Source organism: Stegodyphus dumicola, chromosome 2 (genome assembly GCF_044657685.1).
Source record: "Stegodyphus dumicola isolate Sdum_Otavi_A_Nest chromosome 2, ASM4465768v1".
In the NCBI taxonomy this organism is placed as follows: domain Eukaryota; kingdom Metazoa; phylum Arthropoda; class Arachnida; order Araneae; family Eresidae; genus Stegodyphus; species Stegodyphus dumicola.
Genome location: NC_140769.1, coordinates 208,867,711 through 208,887,853, shown reverse-complemented (window position 1 = coordinate 208,887,853; position 20,143 = coordinate 208,867,711). Strand labels below are relative to the sequence as shown.

At 29.4% G+C, this 20,143-nt stretch overlaps 1 protein-coding gene across 3 annotated transcripts in view; it reads right to left on the bottom strand.

Annotated features, from left to right (window-relative positions):
* The window catches only part of LOC118205597 (ubiquitin C-terminal hydrolase 7-like), a 166,255-nt gene that overhangs the window by 76,220 nt on the left and 69,892 nt on the right, over positions 1-20,143 (bottom strand). For all 3 annotated transcript variants that reach the window (XM_085811679.1, XM_085811676.1, XM_085811677.1), the window contains exons 16-23: positions 19,252-19,321; positions 13,236-13,367; positions 13,066-13,129; positions 12,845-12,946; positions 11,607-11,706; positions 9,249-9,341; positions 1,421-1,488; positions 1,171-1,325 (exon numbers count right to left, since the gene is read on the bottom strand). In XM_085811679.1, the coding sequence (XP_085667805.1) occupies positions 1,171-1,325; positions 1,421-1,488; positions 9,249-9,341; positions 11,607-11,706; positions 12,845-12,946; positions 13,066-13,129; positions 13,236-13,367; positions 19,252-19,321 (784 nt within the window). The remainder of the gene's footprint in view (positions 1-1,170; positions 1,326-1,420; positions 1,489-9,248; positions 9,342-11,606; positions 11,707-12,844; positions 12,947-13,065; positions 13,130-13,235; positions 13,368-19,251; positions 19,322-20,143) is intronic.

The following is a 20,143-nucleotide window of genomic DNA, read 5'->3' as shown; positions in this document are numbered from 1 at the left end:
AGAACAGAAACTCAAATTAGCTGTTCTACTGCTCCATAAAGACTTAACGAGGCTGGACTGCATGCAAGAAAGCCAATGGTTTTTTCCTCACTCACTCCACCTTCCAGAAGGTCCCATTGTCATGTTCTTTATATCTGCCTAAACAATAAGTGAAGTTTCAGTTGTGCCATGCTTACATGTCATCTTACTAGATTTAAAATGATTATTTAAAATTAAGAAATTTTCGAAATTGTTGACATCCCAGTGATTCTGGATCTCAGATATTGTACTGTTTTGCATTTAACTTTCAAATAATTTTGTTGGCTAAGGAAAATGTTCTTGTGCATTTTTATTAACATAAGAGACTGGCAAACATAAACCCACTAAGTATAAAAACTTTTTACCTAATAATAAACCCCACTTTCTTTTGTCATTGCTTGACACTTCTGTGCAATGCTATGGTTGCGAGCTCCAATCTTTTATACATTAGTAAAAGTATTAGTATTTCAAATATGCAAATTTCCTGTTTAGGCAAAACAGTAATTAAACCTTCTTTCTCTATTATAAAAATATTTATAATGTCTTGCACACAAGCACTGTAAGTTTAAAAAATGGCACAGTTACATCTTAAATAATTAAATCCTATCTTCATTAAATAAATGCAAATGTAAGAATACAATCATAGCAAGTTGCCTACTACTCTTTAGCACAGCTGGCTGTTTTAAACAGTTCATTTAAAGTGTGCAATTTTATGTTCTACAGCTTGATTTTTTTAGGATTAAATTCTTCAATCAGTAGAATCATAATAACTTTTTATTTAAAATTATGCCAGGTGTTAAACTAGAATTTGAATACATTGATCAGATTGTAATTTTTTATACTTATAAAACTGCACTTATTATAACTTCTTATTTATTTGGATGTTAAACTAGACTCTGAATTCAAAGATTAGATTGTAATTTTTTTATATTTATAAAAAAATTAAAATAAATTCGAAATCAGATACATTTACATGATTATATTATGCATAATTTCCACAGTGATGTACAATACAGAAAGCCCATACCATACAAACATCAATTTGTGTTTTAACAAGATAAATTATTAAAAGTTTTTTTAAAATATGGTTAAATTTTAAGATAAAATTTGAGTTATTTAAAAGTTAGATAAGGTTAAACGTTTAGTGATTACCGAAAGTACTCTTTTACAGTGGGCAGTTCACAGTCTGTAAAGTTTATATCTGCTCTTTGAAAAACAATGATGTCTCCATCCATGAGCTCGTCTAAAACCTTCTCCAAAGGAAGGTCTATATTCTCAATACGCTCCACAACATTTGGTTTAACTTCCTGGAAATTATATTAAGGAGATAATTTTAGAAATGTATTTCTTTAAAAATAATGAAAAAATAAAATAAAGATATAGCAGAAGAAGAAACTCGTGCCTCATATAACATCAATTCAGTATCTTCAGGAAATCCTGCTCTTTCATTTAGAATTGGAACCAATGCCTCTGAAAAATAAAAACCCATATAAAAAAAACTTTTGCACTGGCATTTTCACATGCAAATTAGATTATCGCAATCAAATGAATTTTTTTTAAACTTTACTTACAAACATACCTCTAAAAAAAAAAAAAAAAAAAAAAAAAAAGACAGACCACAGAAATAATAAATTAAAACTTAAAAATATTAAGTTATGCTAGATGGATTTCACACATTATGCCACAGCTGCCAACTTTCAAATCTTAAAACTGGATTATTTTCGCACTGTAAGGTGACATCATTTTAAAGGAACTCCAGATTGACCTTTAACTTATTTTATAATGCCTAGTTCAAATTAATGAACTAATTGTAATTCAATTATGATATAAAATATATTAGCATTTAATTGGGTATTCTAAATTTTATGTCCTAATTTAATTTTCTTACACTTGTACACTGAGAGAAGTAGGAAAGAAAGCTTTTATTTATGAAAGTACTTTTAAATATGATGACAGTAAAATTAATAACTAGTATGCATAAATAATATTTACATGGATAAACTTGGTAATGTATGATGAAGCAAACAAAATTAAATACAAATATCAACAGATTAAACATTGCTTGAATCATATAAAAATCAACAACTGTCTACAGTAGATTAAGACAACTCAGATCAAATGAAATGTAACTAGATCAATAGAATGTAATAAAAAATACAATTCAGATGAAACAAAATTTAATAAGGAAAATTGTTCTGAAAATCAATAAAGATGGGAAAATGGAATTTGCCTAGTTTAAATTTCCTTTACTGCTGGGAAACACTTTCCTTAGTAAAAGCTAAAAATTAAAAACCTGGAGATGTTATGAACCACTGAGAGACTGAGAGCTGGCAGCCAGGACATGCTAATAGTTTCAAATATGGCTCACTCTTTAAGGAGGACAAATTTTCAAAAGGTTTTGATTCAGAGATATTTCAATATATATCCTTTACTGATAAGCACAATGAACATTTATTTACAGAAATTTGTATTTCAGGCAGTGGTCTCAAATTTTCGGTCCCCAAAGCATTGTTATGCAGCTCACAAATGCATTTCAATTATGTATTTATTGTAATTAGGGTTAGAGACAAAGACATATACTGAGCTTATATGGGCTACTACTATTCACAGGAAAAACAATGAATATGTTGGAGCTTTGCCACTATATACTTGTCATCAGGCCACATGCTTAGGCTAACATGGGAGAATTTCTCTTATTGGTACAGTCAGTAAATTTAGTTTGCCAGATGATAACTGGTAATGCTTCAGTATTTTGTAATTTACAGTTTTTCATTTATGGCTAAAAGTCAAAGAACATGATATTTAATAAATAAAGGTAACGCACAAAACATTAAAAAAATAAATAATAATAAAAAAAAAAGCTTTCAGATTTTTCAATTGTTTCCTTCTCAGTTTTTTTTTTCTTTTGTTAAAAATGTTTTTAAATTTTGTTTAAAAAAATGCTCTGGCCTGTCAGCTCCTTTCAGATCAAGCATTCGACCCACATACAATTTGATATTACTAGACATTTAAAATTTTAAAAATTCCAACTAATCATTTAGTGTTTTTAAAGTGACCATAAAAAGATTTCTGCAAACAACATAACATTCTTTTAGGCAAAGTGGCAGCAATGAAAACACTTTTTTTTAATAACGTCAAAAGATATTTTATTAGTCAATTCTGGTTCCCTCACATACACAAAATTTGCACAATGTTAATAAAATTATCTGTAATAGTACTAAAATAATGCTTTTAATCAACGAGTAGCAAATTAAGGAACAAGGTCTGACTTTAAAAATTGACTACACAGGAAAAAAAACTATAATATACATTATAAACATCTTTTTAAACAATTTTTTCCTATTTAATTCTTTACAGGTTGTTTTTTAAATTTTGGCTGAATATTTATCTAACATGTTAGGGCTTATGTTTTCAATTGCAATAATAGACTATAATGGGATGCTACTACAGTACAAAGTCTGAGATCCGGACTCGTCATAACTTCAGCGATTGGGGATTTTTCCGGATACTAGATCATTAGTTTAAAGCTTGCAAGATGACATGTAGAAATTATAAAATTAAATATATGAAATCGTGATTTATGAAATAATGAAGCTTACTTAATGAAGCTTTACCTAAAGGGTAACACAATTTACAAAATAATAAGAATACTACTAATTAAAAAATGTACACTGCTCAAAAAAAAAAAAAAAAAAAAAGAGGTACAGTCCTATATCTCCCGATCTACTGGGCCGATTGACAAAATTCAAATTGCGTTCTTCATGTCTCGAAAGCGCGACTTAGGATATATATTAGATTTATATATAGCACTATTCTAACATAGGTATTTTGACATAAAATCGGACTTTTTCTGAAATAACATACCAATTTTTTTACATATTTCGATTCTACGACTCAAATTACGCCTAAATATGAAATTTTGTAAAATTTAGAGCGAAATTTACGGAGAAATTCACAAATTTATGTTGGCACTCTTTTGTCAGTTTGCGCCAAGAATACTTCACTTGGCGAACTTCTTAATATATGGCAATCTAGTTTCCTTAGGAAAAAAGTCACCATCGTTCCTTTTTTCCAAATAATATTCTTTATATTATATTTTTAATTATAACTTATTATTTTAAGTAATTTTTTCTTTTTCGAATTTCATTTTAATTGTTTAAATTGCACTTTTTTTTTCGAATAACTGTTTTAAAAATTTCTATTTACCTATTCGAACTGCGTAAATAAAGGTGCAGCGTTTATTTTTTTTCAAATAGTTTTCTTTATATATATTTTTCGTCATAGTTATTATTTTAGGTAATTTTTAAATTTTTATACTTTTATTTTAATTGTTTGTGTTGCATTGTCTCTTCAGATAATTGTTTTAAAATTTTCTATTTATTCCTTCGAACTGAGCATTTTAAATATATTTATTAATATCAATTTTCCAGAATTTGATTTTATTTATTTGAACTGCGTTTCTTTCGGAAGAATACTTTGTAACCCAGACTACGATGAGTTTGAAAACTGCATACTATATTAAAAGAGAAAATACAGTAAAGCACAGTTTTACACGCCTTTCAATGTTCCGTTCAGAAAAGATATATATAAATAAGAGAGATGTATAACCGACATTTTAACTTAGGATGACTTGCATACACTGCTTTAAACAGTTTTATCATTGTGCCCATTGCTTTACACAATTTTATCCTACATTTGTTTCTTAAAATGTCATTCATATTTTAGTCAAATATTTTATTTTTCAAATCGCAAGAATCAAATATCATAACATTGAAAAGTTTTAAATTAAAAAAAATACAAATACTAAATTTTACGAAATAATTTATTTTTCTTCTCTTTTTCTTTAAGCATTCTGAAAGTATATTAAAAAGTATCCAACTTTTCGAAACATTTTGGTATTTTTGACAATTATTTTAAATAAAGTTATCGCCTTCCATTTCATAAAGGCCCACAAACGGCCGAGCGGTAAAGACACTGATCACTGGTAGTTCGGTCCGAGGTTCGAATCCCGCGAACGGGCTGGTTGCATGGGTGTTTTCGTGGTTTTCCCGATGTGTAACATGTATACGAGCCAGTTTCCCTTAGAAAGTCCTCCACGAAGGCATCCCTCCCTTTAGGCAGATAGCCCTCGTGTGCTTTGCCATAATTAAATAATCCAATCCATTCCTTAATTAAATATAATTGATTTGTAACTTCTACTAGAACTGACGTTAAGAATTGAAGTGCAAATAAATAATCTCGTGTGCAAACTTGATTAATATAAAATTAAAAATATTTGCACAGAAACATATTTGCATTCAGACAGAAAGTTTTTTGAAATATTTGCAATTACTTTATAAGAAGGATATATTAATAACCGTAATAATTACTTATTATATTACTGGTGATTAGGAATCAGTTCTTGACAATTACATTCTAAATTAGAATTTTAAGAATTATTAGAATTTTAAATTAGAATAATGAAAATACGCTACGCACAAAAATACATTTTAGGATAAAAAATGAGTTGATTTTTTATGTTTTAAAACTTCTTGAATTCATTTAATAAACATCGTATCCTCGTTGTTAATTGAATTCAGAATGGTGGGTGTCGTTTATATAATTATTCTTACTTGTCCACGGAATCTGCTGACTTATCCTGCCATTAAGTAGCTGCAGATCATTTCTGCATAGCCATTGAACTTCCATTAATTCTCTAGAAGGTTGCATGTTTATATCATAATTTGACTTTTATAAAAATGATTATTCTAAATCTTATGTTTTTATAAAAATATACTGTGCTTTAAAAATATGGATGCTAGTATCAGCCGCTCTTTCAGCCACTTCAAAAGCAACAGTTTGTTTAGAAATAAGTTATGCAGTTAATGTCATAAAATTCAAATAAACATCAAACGAAAGTTCTCAGTTTTAGACAATTTGATTTAAACGAAGTGAGGTAGCAGACGATAAAACGCCGAAGGTAAAAATTTACTCTTACAAAAATTTACTTTTATTTTTTTTTAAAGATAGAAAGAAATTAAAAAAAATAGTTAAAAATTTGAATATTATCATCTATAATTAAAAAAATAGCTTTTCATATATTATTAATAAATATTTATTACGCATCATTGAGGGAAAAAATGTTATATAATTAATTCTCCGTAAAATTTTACTTGAAATTTAAGGTTAAAAAAAGCTGTGGCAATTCACTGTAACAAAAATACATAGCCCACATTTGGCATTATTATCGCTCAAAAAAAAAGATGCCAAATTTCAAAACGCGAAAATATGTAAATTCGTGTATATCTTAGAAAATTCTGAATAAAAAAGTCTAATTTTTTGTAGATATGCTTAAAAATACACCTACTTTAAGATGATGATAAAAATTTTATAGGTTAAAATTCAAAATTTTTTTCGAAAAATTTATAAAAATTATTTAAAAATAGAAATTTAAAAAATAAAACACAAAAAATGGGTAAATTTTATTTGGAATGAACCTAAATTTCGAAATGTGAGAGAAAAAATCAAAAAAGTTTAATAAAAAAAGAGATATTAATAAATATTTGCCAAATTCAATTAACATTGAGGAGCTAAAATTTTGAGAGCTTATATTTTAAAAACTACTCATACGATTTTTACAAAACTTGGTATTCTGGTATAATTTGAGTCGTAGAATCGAAATATGGAAAAAAATTGGTATGTTATTTCAGAAAAAGTCCGATTTTGTGTCAAAATACCTATGTTAGAGTAGTGCTGTATATATATCTAATATATATCCTAAGTCGCGCATTCGAGACATGAAAAATGCAGTTTGAATTTTGTCAATCGGCCCAGTAGAACGGGAGATATAGCACTGTCCCATTTTTTTTTTTTGAGCAGTGTACATTTGCTTACTTTATTAAACATTTCTTTTAATGCAAGTTGTTCAAGTTGCTTTTTTTGTGCTAATCTTTTCTCTTTGATTCTGCAGACAGAAATAATTTCTTATTTGGTTATAAAGCTCCATTATTCAAGTCCTGTAATTGCTGTGTCAAGAATTTCGACTAAATTGTAAGTGGAAAATTTTTTCGTTTTCAATAACCTCTGTTACTTTCTTCACTATCGGTAGCGGTATTTGCTGATTTAGAACCATACTACAGATTTCATCATTCATTAATTGATTGATAATTGGTACAGTCATCGCAATAAAAATCTTCTGTAATATCATCTTCATTTATTACTGATTCGCCACATTTCTTTAAAAAGTCCATTAATTGAGAAATTTAACCTTTGGTTTGTGATATCCAAAAAACTTCCTACTCACAGCTATCATATCCATCAACTTGAATATGAAATACGCTAGCTGGCCATAAATTATGCCAAGCAGTTTCTAAAATTTTCGAAGACACATCCTCCCACAATCTTGCGATGTTCAACAAAGCAGATTTTACGCTAAAATATTTCAAATATTTTTTAATAGTCTTGCCATTATTCAAGAAATTTAACATGAATTTTACATATGCTAGTTTATATTTGCATTTCAGCGCGAGCACCATTCCGATATCCATAGGTTGAATCATTGACATACAATTTTGAGAAAAGAATAATATGGATACATTATCTTTCATTAAAACTTTAAGTGAAGTATGAGCCGAAGAGTTGTCTACAGTCAGGACAAATTTTGCGTTATCACATAAACCAAACAAATTCTGCGAGCCTCGGGTATGAAATGATTTTCAAACCAATTATTCCTTAACACTTCTATCATTCGTGTCTTTTTATTTGCATGATACATAACGGGAAACGTTTTACTCATTTATATGCTCGAGGTTGTATTTTTTCCCGATTATGAAAAGTTTACATTTGTGCGTTCCTGCCGCATTTGCTCATGGTAAAGTTGGTGGTCTCGCTTTGGAATCTTTGCAGCATTTTCTATAGAGGTTGAGAAAGTATCTTTCAGTACATACTGCCACATCAGACCAGTTTAATCAGTTTTGTAAATTTGTTCTGGAGATAACATTAAACTATTAACGAGTTCAATGAATTCATTTGCAAATAGTTCAACAGTTTCAGTACAAGCTGAAGCTTTTTTACCAGAAATGCTTAACTGCCTTATACCACATGGCGATTTTTAAATTTGGTTATCCAATCAGTCGAATGTGTGCATCCAGTTTTTAAGTTCATTTCTTAATGAAATATTTTAGCTTGCGCCATTAGCATTTCACTCATTAATGGCATGCCCTCACTGCGATGCTGTCCAATCCATTCAAATATCACTTTGTCATGATCTTCACGTTTAGCATAACAAACAATTTTTCTGTTATTCGTTGCGAGCAGGGGTTGGAATCCACAAAAAATTCAAAAAGTTCTTTTTTTTTCTTATGTTATACACAATTGACAATTGACTTCTTATGTTATAAACAATTGGAATGCCATATTTCTCGCATAATTTTGAGACGGATATATCTTTATCCATTTTTTTGCAGCAATTCCACTTTTTGTTTAATGGATATCGAAACTTGCTTTCACTTTATAGATTCTGTTGCAGCTCCAGAATTAGAAACTCTTTTCGACACTAACGGAAAGTTGAACCTTGCATTAAATTGCTGTAATAAAAACAATCTACAAAAAATAATATTAGGGATATTAATTATTAGTAGATATAAACCAACAATGTTTCTATCTAGAATCTTGGGGGGGGGGGTCAAATGTGCATGCGTAAAGCATTCAAAAAAAAAAGTTGTTGGCAGTTTTTAGGACTGGATTTTAGATCATTTCGGATATTGGATGTCCGGATCTTCGACTTAGTACTGTATACTGTTTAACACGAATTAAAATTATAAACTGTTTAAGAAAATTTTAAAGCAAAATACTAATTTAAAGAGAAAAATCAGATTTAAATCACAAAAATCTGCCTTATGGCTGAAATTATTTTTTTATACACCCTAATAGTATTTGTGCACTTTAATGATATCTCTGATTTCAGAGCTAATTTAATATGAAATTTTATAATATATACTTTTTTAAAAAAACCAAGTAATGAACCAAAAATTCTGTTCATTAACTCAAATGGATTATTGCTCGTGCATTTATAAAGTTATAAGCCCACTGTGTTGCATTTCCTTCAAAAAAAAAAAAAAATCTAATAAGCATCAAATTTATTTATGGTGTAAAAAATACAGATCAGTGAAGCACTGCTTTGTTATTTTTATCTAAAATTTACTATAAGAGACAAAATTAAAGTTTACAGCATATTTAATTTATGTACTTACTTGCTTTTGCATTAATTGACATATATGTGTGGCCACAATATGATATCCGTTTATTCTTTGGATCATATAGTTTGAAAAAGAGTAGGACATCAGCTAAGAGAAATAAAATTTTTTGGAAAATAGAAGTAATTGTTTTAATAAGGAAAATAAATGCAGCAAAATGACAGTAACTTAAAATGAAAAAAGAATAAATAGCTAAAGGAAACAGTATTACATTATTTTTCCAGCAAAAATCACAACTGCAAAAAGAACAGCAGAACACCATTGTTTAGTGAAATATGGGAAAGTACAAAAGGTCTAGCTGCTTAAAGGGACAGATGACTTCAAGAAATATTTCCTGGTGAAACTGGCTCATATATATATTACAGATGACAAAAACCACATTCCCAGCATTCAAACCAAAAGCAGATTTATGGAGTAATGTGTACTGGATTAAGACTTTAGAAACCTTCAGCAACTGAAATATTTTGGTGATCCCTTATTTACACCACTTTTTCACCATGCTTTTATTCTCAGACTTTCTTAATTGCACCCTATATCCTACAATAAAATTAGTAAAAGAAAGTTTCCGTAGTATCCCTTTTCCTTGATGCCCTAAACCACATGCTATTTTGCATAATGGCTAATCCAGCTCTGAATGTCACAACTGCAAGGGTTCCCCTATTCCACGGACTAACGAAAACACACACACACCAAAAACAGGTAAACATAGCCTGTACCTCAAGACAAGGAGTACCTCTGAAAGTTCAAGAATAGCGCTCTACTTCATAAATCTGCTAGTGATTCAAATACAAATTTACCCAAAAAATTATGAAAAATAGTGGAATATCCCAAAATAATAATTTATCTTAAAAACTACACAGATTCCTAACACATTTTACAATAAAAACACTGATTTATGCACACAAAATGCTAAATAACTTCAATAGTTTTTATTAAAGTATTAAATTATTTTATTAAAGTAAATTAAAGTAATAAATTAATTTATTACTTTAATAAAAACGTTATAGTGTGACTACAGGTTATTTGCATATAACAATACCATTAAATTTAGCAAACTGAATTTTCTAAAAACGAAAGTTATGTTTACTTACTTCCCCCCCCCCAAATAAATATGAGGCCTACCAGCGGCCGAGCGGTAAAGTCGCTGAACACTGGTAGTTCGGTCCGAGGTTCGAATCCCGCGAACGGGCTGGCTGCATGGGCGTTTTCGTGGTTTTCCCCATGTGTAACGTGTATACGAGCCAGTTTCCCTTAGAAAGTCCTCCACAAAAGGCATCCCTCCTCTTAGGCAGATAGCCCTAGTGTGCTTTGCCATAATTAAATACACCAACACCAAATAAATATGCATGCATTATCAGAATTCTACAGCCTTCTTCATATGCAAACAAGAAAATTTTTATGCAGTTTTAAATTTAAGTAAACTGAAATCTTTTTTAATGTTTTGACTAAAAAACATATAAGAATGTGTAAAAAACATTTTAAATTATTAAATCCTAATAATAATTTTAATCGTAATAATAATTATATTAAAATTATTTCTCTTGGTAAATAATTTTTAGATTAATTTTTAAATTATTATCCAAAGTTTCTTTAAAAGAAGACTTTAATTTGTCCTGTGCTGAAGACAAGTTCTTGTTCCTTATCAGTTTAAATGCTGCTAACAAAAAAGTAGAAGGATTTCCAGTCTGATATGTAGGTTTCATTTAATTTAATTAGCAGTTAATTTTATTTTGAAGCAACCTTTCCTACTGCTCTTGTTTTCAACCCATGCTTTCTTGCCAGAATGAGATTTAAGTTTTGCATGTTATGCACAGTAGGAAGAAAAATACTATTTATGCCGGTGTCTGAGTTACTTCAGACAGAGCATGCTCTGCCTTTCAGACACATTGGCTCTGCTACTTAAGCTTACTATTTTATGGCCATATATATTAATAGCTGGTTAGTCTACACTGGTGATAGGGTCAAGAGCCAACCCATAAAATATCTCTGTATGGCTTTAGCTAATTATTTCAATTAGACTTAGTTTTAATTTTACATTTGTTTTAAGTTGCTGCCAAAAGTGTCAGATCTGCAAGCACCAGGAGTGCCAACTGTAAATACTTTTAAGTTGAATAAAAGAGTATTTTCACCCCTCCAACGTCTTGTTACTGATAAACATGAACTTAGTCGCTTCACAGTTCAAGTAAAAATCTAGCCAACAAAGTAACTTTAATTTAGCTAGATTCTTAGATACTTCTTAACATATAAATAGTTGAATAAAAAATTAGGTTTTGGCATAAAAATTGAAGAAAAAAATAGTATTAAATATAATGAGCAATAAAAGAGTAAAATAATATAACAAAAGCGAATACTAACTTTCTTTATCAAACTCTGGCAGACAATGCATTCCAGAATCTGGTTCAACAGTTTCCAAAAACACTGTCCATGGACTAGCATTATCAGCAATATCAATTAGCTATTCAAAAAAAAAAAAAAAAAAAAAAGGTATTATCCTCAAACAATGCTTATTTTAAGAAAACATTATATTCTTACAATTATTCTCTGACTACCACCCACCCCCTTCCCTAAAAAAATTAAAGAGGAAAATATCTTGTATAAAATAATAAAAATATTACTGCTTTCAAAAGAAAAAAATTTAATATTTTCAGAACTTTACACCAAGCAGAAGGCAATTTGCATATGAAGCAGAAAGCAACTTGCATATTATTATTAATCAGCACAGGATTATTTTCAGTGTTACAACAATCAATCAAAACCTCAAATCTTTCAAAGGCAAGAGAGGGGGGGAAACTACAGTTAAAACTCCTCCTAAGAATTCTACAGATTAATATAGCACTCGGAAATGAAAAGTTGTTCGTGTTTAAAATTTAATAATGAAATTTTCAAATAAAAATTTTACATGCATTTTAATCAAATTTAATGATTATTTAATTCAAATAATCACAACACATTTCATTTCTCAAAACACAAATTTATGGTCTGAAAATATTTTATCATATTTGTTTAAACTTTACTTAAAATGGCAGTACATTTCAGACATATTTAAATCAATATCAATTAACAAAAAATCGGTAACTGTTTAATCTTTTTATATGTTCCAAATAGTATATCAGCATTTTTTTCTCACTACTATTTCTTCATCATTACATTGTTTCCTACTTAGCACCAAAGAAATTTGTGTACATTTACTAACATTTAAAATTAATACATTCCCATAAGCATTTTATGTAAGTAATTATTAAATACACAGCTGCTTAGTGATTACTCATTAACTGCTTAATTAATGTTTACTATTTCCATCTTATTATTCATAATAAACATACATTTTCAACTGTTATTATATAACAACTTTTCACTCATTGTGTGCTTCCTGTTTTAAAAGATGATTTTCTTATTATACCAGCCATGAAAGATGCAAAATATAATGACAAAATACCACCTTTGAAGAATACAGTATTTCCAGAAAATAAAAGGAATTTTTTCCTTGGAAACCAACATAAGTATAACGATCTGATGAAATTTTAAACTTAACTAAAAAGCTGCATAACCTAAATGTGATTATGTCGTTTTAAATAAATGAATGCTACACTTACGTGTTTGGTGCAGTCTAATTCTAAATCTACAGCTACTGGTCGACAAGTCTGGTTCGTTCGATATATCAGGGGCCAAGGTCGGATCATATTGACAGGATATTTCTAAAATATATTTGTTGAACAATTTACTTTTCATGGAAATGAATGAGGATGAAAAACATAATTCAACATTAGAGTTTTCCATTTGCATGGGATAAAAAAAACACTGAAAAATTATTTACCATTTGCTCAGAGATAAGTGTTATGAACTCGCGCAACGATGTCATCTTTTTTACTTTAAAAGACCTGATAATATAAAAGTATTTTCAAATAATATCTGACAATACAAAAATGTTATATATATATTTTCAGACAGCTACTATTTTTATATGAAAATTATTAAAGATACTACCTGTAGCTAACTTTGTCTGGATCATACAGATCTGTTCCTTGATGACCACAAAAATTATCGGATGTAACAATCTGAACATTCATATATAAATGAGCCTCATTACGTTCTTTCCTTCGTAAAGTTTCTTGCCGCCTAATAATAATGTACAATTAGCTAGTTATATCATAGGAACAAATTTATAGTAATGAATTCAGTGACTGAAAGCCAATTAATTGTACATAAAAGATGACATTAACCGTTTGAGTCCCAAACAGCACGAGATTTTATGTCAAGAAAACCCAATACATTTCAAACACTGTGGACAACTGGCAGTGTTACTGATTCCCGAAGTTGCGTGCTCAGATTTACTGAAGCAAGTACATCACACAACTCCTTTTAATGTAAATAGTACATTTTACAATAGATAGAATAATACTATAATAATGCAATAATACATTACAAAAAAAATTATTTCATTGTTATCTTCTTCAATTTTTAGTAAACAAAATTTGAAATATTTATAAATTTACAGTATGCATATGTAATAATACATTTTATAAAATAATGAATTACAAATTTAAAATATTTTTGTGTTATGAACAAACAATTTAAATGGAGAGTAACAATTATAATTTGTAACACTGGTGTTTATCAAAACATATTGGATGAATTCCTTTTTTACAGAGCACACAAAGTAAATGTGATCTTTTTATAGCATTTTTGGTACTGCAAACTACGCATTGTCGCAAGTTACATTGAGGCAATTTTATTAAACCAAATGTTTTTTCCTTTACACAAATATGTGCTTGCTTTTCATTCATCCACAGACACTCAATTTCAAAAATAACACTAGACATAAAATCTAACTGAGATATTGCTTTACTCAACTCTTTCCTTGTAGATTAAACATGCATTTAAAACCATGCGGTTGATTATGTTAAAGGCTACCTTTTCCCAATATTTAACTGATCTTCGTTCATCTAGATAGGTATATAGCATTTTTTCCGATTCATCGACACCACCAATGAAGGCATTGTAAGACTGAATAATAACAGATATTGTGGAACGTATTTCTCTGCCATGTCGATTTTTTGTTATAGTCACATTTTGCTCTTCTGATTTCGTTGAAATTAATAATACAGGATTTTTTACTCTTTTTTTTCGCGATAGGCACAGAATAATACTTCATTATTTCGAAAATATTTCACCTCATTTACTTTAGTTTGTTTCAAGTTATCGGCAATACATTTCTTGTTCTTTCTAATAGTTCTAGTTAAATAAGTATCCATAGAATATAAATATCTGGCTAATTCTACGCTAATAAAGAAACTGTCGAAAAAAATGTGATGTCCATTATTAAAACAATTACTATCTTAAAAAATTTACCGCCACATCATATCCGAGCCCAAAACTTTTTTTCCCATCAGTAGTAGTTGTTTCTTTTGCATCTTTATAGCAAGAGAATGCCAAACAATATTTTGAAACGGAATCACACAGCATCCAGAATTTTATTTCCCAACAATGATGCTTTATATTTGGCAAGTATTGCGTTATGCTAGAATGACATGGCATTCCAACTAGCGACTCATCAACTGATAATTTTTTGTGTGGTTTATAATGTAATTTGAATACTTTAGTAGTGTGTTCAACAAGTGGCTTAAATTTTGCACAGGGATCACAAGTAACGTGACCATGTGGACCATGTGGTTATCAATTAACCGAAAATATTTCAAAATTCGTCGAAATCTATTCTGAGAGAACATTCTCCGAAACCACAGTATGTTACGGGAATTTTCGGACCAATACGAACGTGTATTGGGTTTTCTTGCAATTCCCATTTCCAACAGCACTGCTATAAATGCCTTCATCTCTAAAATGGTAACTGGCGTCCAAATAGCTGTATCAAATGATTCCAATTCTTTCATTAATTTGTGAGTACGCTCATAGATTTTCCTTTTCAATTCATTCTACCTTTTTGGGGATACAACAAATTTTAAAAAGTTAAACAATAACTTACTTTTTGCGTTGCTTCGTTTAATCATTTTGAAACACATAATTATTAACAATGAGAAATACTTACGCAAGAATGCGTCTGATTGCTTTGCAAACTGCAATAAATATGACGGAGTGATAAGAAAAAGACGAGAATTGCATTATCTAACAAATACAAGAAGCGCTATTTCTCCAATTGGGATTCATCGATGTACACTCCGCTAAAAATGGGGGACAGTTCTATATCCCGTTCTACTGGGCTGATTGACGAAATTCAAATTGCGTTTTTTGTCTCTCGAAAGCGCGACTTACGATATGTATTAGATTTGTATACAGCATTGTTCTAATATAGGTATTCTGACACAAAAATCAGACTTTTTCTGAAATAACATACCAATTTTTTCCCCCATATTTTGATTCTACGACGCAAATTATGCCAAACTGCCAAGTTTTTAAAATAGTTTTTAAAAAATTAACTCTCACAATTTTAGCTCCTCAATGTTAATTGAGTTTGGTATATATTTAATAATCTCTCTTTTTTATTAAACTTTTTGACATTTTTTTTGAATTCTTCCTTTCACATTTCAAAATTAATTCCATATAAAATTCACCCATTTTTTATGATTTATTTTTAAAATTTGTATTTTAAAATAATTTTAAAACAAATTTTTAATTATAATCTATAAAATTTTTACCATCATCTTAAAGTAGACGTATTTCTAAACACCTGCAAAAAATTAAGTTTTTATTCAAAATTTCTGAATATATACATGAATTTATATATTGGCGCATTTTGATATTCGGAATATTTGCTGAAAGCGATAAAACATAACAGAGTGACTTTTTTCCCGCTCAGGCACAATGAGAAGAGAAAAATTGGTTCCCATATATTAAGAAGTTCAGCAAGTGAATTATTCTTGGCGCAGATTGAAAAAATTGTGCCAAGATAAATCTTTGAATTTCTCTGTAAATTTCTCACAAATTTTACAAAGTTTAATATCTAGGCATAATGAGTCGTAGAATCGAAATATGTACATTGGTATGTTATTTCAGAAAAAGTCCGATTTTTGTGTCAAAGTACCTATATTAGAACCAATGCTATACAGTCAAAAGTCGTTAATCCGGACTTGTCGGGACTTCGGCGATTCCGGATTATCGATTTTTCCAGATTATAGATCATCAGTTTAAATCTCGTAAGACGGCATGCACAAATTCTAAAATTAAAAATATGAAACCGTAATTTATGAAATAAAGAACAATTATGATCTAAAGGGTATCAAAATTTACAAAAAAAGAAGCTTAATATTAATTTGTTTACTTTATTAAACATTTCTTTCAATGTAAGTTGTTTCGTTTTATGTGATAATACTTTCTCTTTAATTCTATAAACAGACATAATTTCTTGTTCAGTTACAAAGTTCCGCTGTTCAAGTCCCATAATTCCTGTGCCGAGAATATCGACTAACTTGTCAATAAAAATTTTTTCGTTTTCACTAACCTCTCTGTCACCTTCTTCATGTCTTTATCCATTTTTTGCAGTAATTCCACTTTTTGTTTGATGGACATCAAGACATACTTTCGTTTTGTAGATCCTTTGGGAGCTCCAGAATCGGAAATTGACATAATCGAAAGTTCAAGTTTACTTTTATAAAATTGCCCTTACAGTCTGCAAAAAATAATAAGCCACATCCAATTCGAAGATTAAGGAACAACGCAATCATCAACATTAACTGAAATAGATAATTAGATAGTTTTAGCTTATACCGTCTGTTATACATTAAACGCGCATGCGAAAACTTATTCTGCACTTGCACACACGCATGTGCGCGTAAAGGTCTTACGCGCACGCGTAAACGCCTATGCGCATGTGTCAACGCGGCGCATGCGCAGAAAGTTTTTAGCTTTGAGGTCCGGATTATGGGTGTGCGAATTAAGGACTTTTGACTGTATATAAATCCAAAAGTACCAATGCTATATATAAATCTAACATATATCCTAAGTCATGCTTTCAAGACATGAAAAACGCAATTTGAATTTTCTCAATCAGCCAGTAGAACAGGAGATATAGGTCTCTTTTTCCGCAGTGTACAATAAGCAAAGCACTATTGCGACGCTTGGTATTTCTTAACATAAAATAAAACGAACACTATCGCACTGCTTGGGTCGTTTCATACTCATTTAGAAAAGCGTGGCTGCACTGTTTGGAATTCTCCGGCAGTATTTTTTTTTCAAAGAATTAAACATTAAAATGTAATACCATATTAAAAGTTATACAACCATGTCATTAGCTCACAAAAGTATTGAAATAAAATACAAAATAAACTTTAATATTGCAACAGCGCACACTCTTGAAAGTTTATTAGAAAAACTATGGAAATCAAAACCACCGACATGCACAGAGCACTTCAAAAGAAAAATATTGCAATATACGATACCTATGGAAATACACACAGCATATTCCATTAATAAGGTAGATTAATACATGATATTAAACCGTTACATAATATTAATACACAGAATTAAATCCCTATCATTTATCTGCTTGCAGAGTTGTTTTCTTTACATATAAATATATTTAAAATAAATTTTGTGTTCAATATTAAATAAATTATTAAAATGCAACTATCTTTTATTTAGTTATTGTTATGAGTAAACAATCAAATTTAATGCATAATATTCAAAGGGGAAAGTGTTCACTTTAATTTTTTTTTTTAAATAGTGCATGGTTAGTTATTCATGAATAAATTTTACTTCTGAAAAAATTATTTGAATAAAGTATCTTTCAAGATACAGAAATTCATGAACCCACCAGTATTTTTTGGTTAAAACTTAGAGGTATTATGCTTTGGTGGCATCACCTCATAATAAAATTATAATCGGAATTACTTTATCACTGCCATGTGTATGATACTGGGTGTGGGGGACAGCACCCAAGTCACCAGACTGAAACCTAAAATTGTAGCAGAAAGCTAACAGCTCTGATCAAATGGTTTTTAGAATGCAGATCTATGAATCATCAAGCTGTCCTATATTTAGCCCCAATAACAATTATCAGCACTTTTTCTTAGCAAGCAAAAGGTAGACTGCCTTCACAGTCCCTACATTCTATAATACCATACTGAAGGATATGATTTGTATCATCAATAAGAGTCGATCAACAACCTATCAATTCAAGACACACGACATCAACAATTCAACAATATCAACAATCAAGACACACGCCTATCAATCATATTGCATGTTTTATAATGCATAGTTAAACAAAAAGGATCAATTTTATAATTATTTCCTTACACAAAGACTAAATAAGCATTTCAACTCCTTATATATAGAAAAAAGTTTAAGATGTTACCATATACTGGACTCACACTCAGCTTTGAGAAACACATATTCATTAATCATTTAAGGTGCTTAAATATTATCACAACCACCTTAGGAGAAAACGCCAAAGTTTTGTGCATCACAATTCTTCAGTTTTAACAATCAATGTCACCGTGTTAATATACGTACTTTTATATGTATTCTAAATTCAACTTTTTTTATAGATACTGATATATTTTGTCTTAAAAATATGTATTTGTGGGATCTGCCTGCATTAAAAGGAATTGCAGTAAAATTTTTTCGGGATTACAGTACTTTGTCAAAAAATTGATATAGAGGACAATTAATTTGAATCTCTTCTTAAAGTAATAGCCAAGAAATTTCCACCAAAACAAAAGAAACATGTGTAAGTGGGTTTATCAATTTTTTCTTTTAAATGTTTAGTTAAAAGGTAAAATATGCCTGTGTAATATGTATGTGTATAATAAGTATCTTTTACAATTATAAATCATTCTTTTCTCTGTAAACTTCATCAAGGTGATAACGCTAACATATAAGTACCTTATTTAGTGCTGAAAATTTATTCTACACTGCTGAAAGAACAGAAAACTGGTCAAAAGGATTCATCAAAATATGTTGGCATAAAAACATGTTATTTGGCTAAAACAGCCTCTTTCCAAAATTTCAATATTTTCAACGAAAGGATGAATATTAGAATAAATACCTTTCTTCCAGAAGTCTCTCTACTAACTGATCTGGAATATCTTGCTCGGTTACAGGTTGCAAAACATCAGCTAATATTAATGAAAGAAAAAAGATGAATTTATTTGCAACATGAAAACTTAACACAATTAAAAACTTATTATGGTTCCATAAAAATTCTTTTTAACTCGTATGTATTCTAGAAATCATCTAAATATGCTCAATAACAACGCATTAATATTCCAAAAGAAAAAATTTGATTCGGGGTTACTTAAAATATATTTCAGTAAGAAACCTACTACTTTCATGAGTTATAATGCATAATATGGAGTGACGCTGATAATGAAAATAAACCTCACAAATGAAGCATTTTACAAAGAAATGTTACAAATAAATGTTAACTCACTTCTAAATTTACAGATGAATCCCTCACCTAATGAAGCTCCCAAAATGCTTTCTAGCCATTTAGTTGTCAATGGCTATACTGCATTTTTGTTTTTTGGCTGGAATTTACCATTTCATAGTTTTTTTTAATTATTGTGCACCATCATAACACTTGAACTACTAGTATTTTTTATTGATTATCCCTATTATACAGTATGCACAGTACTGATAATTTTTTCAGTAATTATCAATTATTTTATTATCACATTATGGCCAATACTGTTATTTAGTCTCTCAAATTTGCAGGTTAATTAACATTTGGCATTCTAAAGACCAATTTCCTCCTTAATAAGTAAAAATTTTCCTAATATATTTTGTTTCCATATAAGAACCAATACAGTTTTTTTTTAAGCAATATGTTAAAAACTGCAGAAAATCCCAGTATTTTATTAGGAAATTACTATTCCACAAACTCCACATATCAGTACTCAAGATCAAGTCATTTATTATGGATTATTTTGAATACAGCA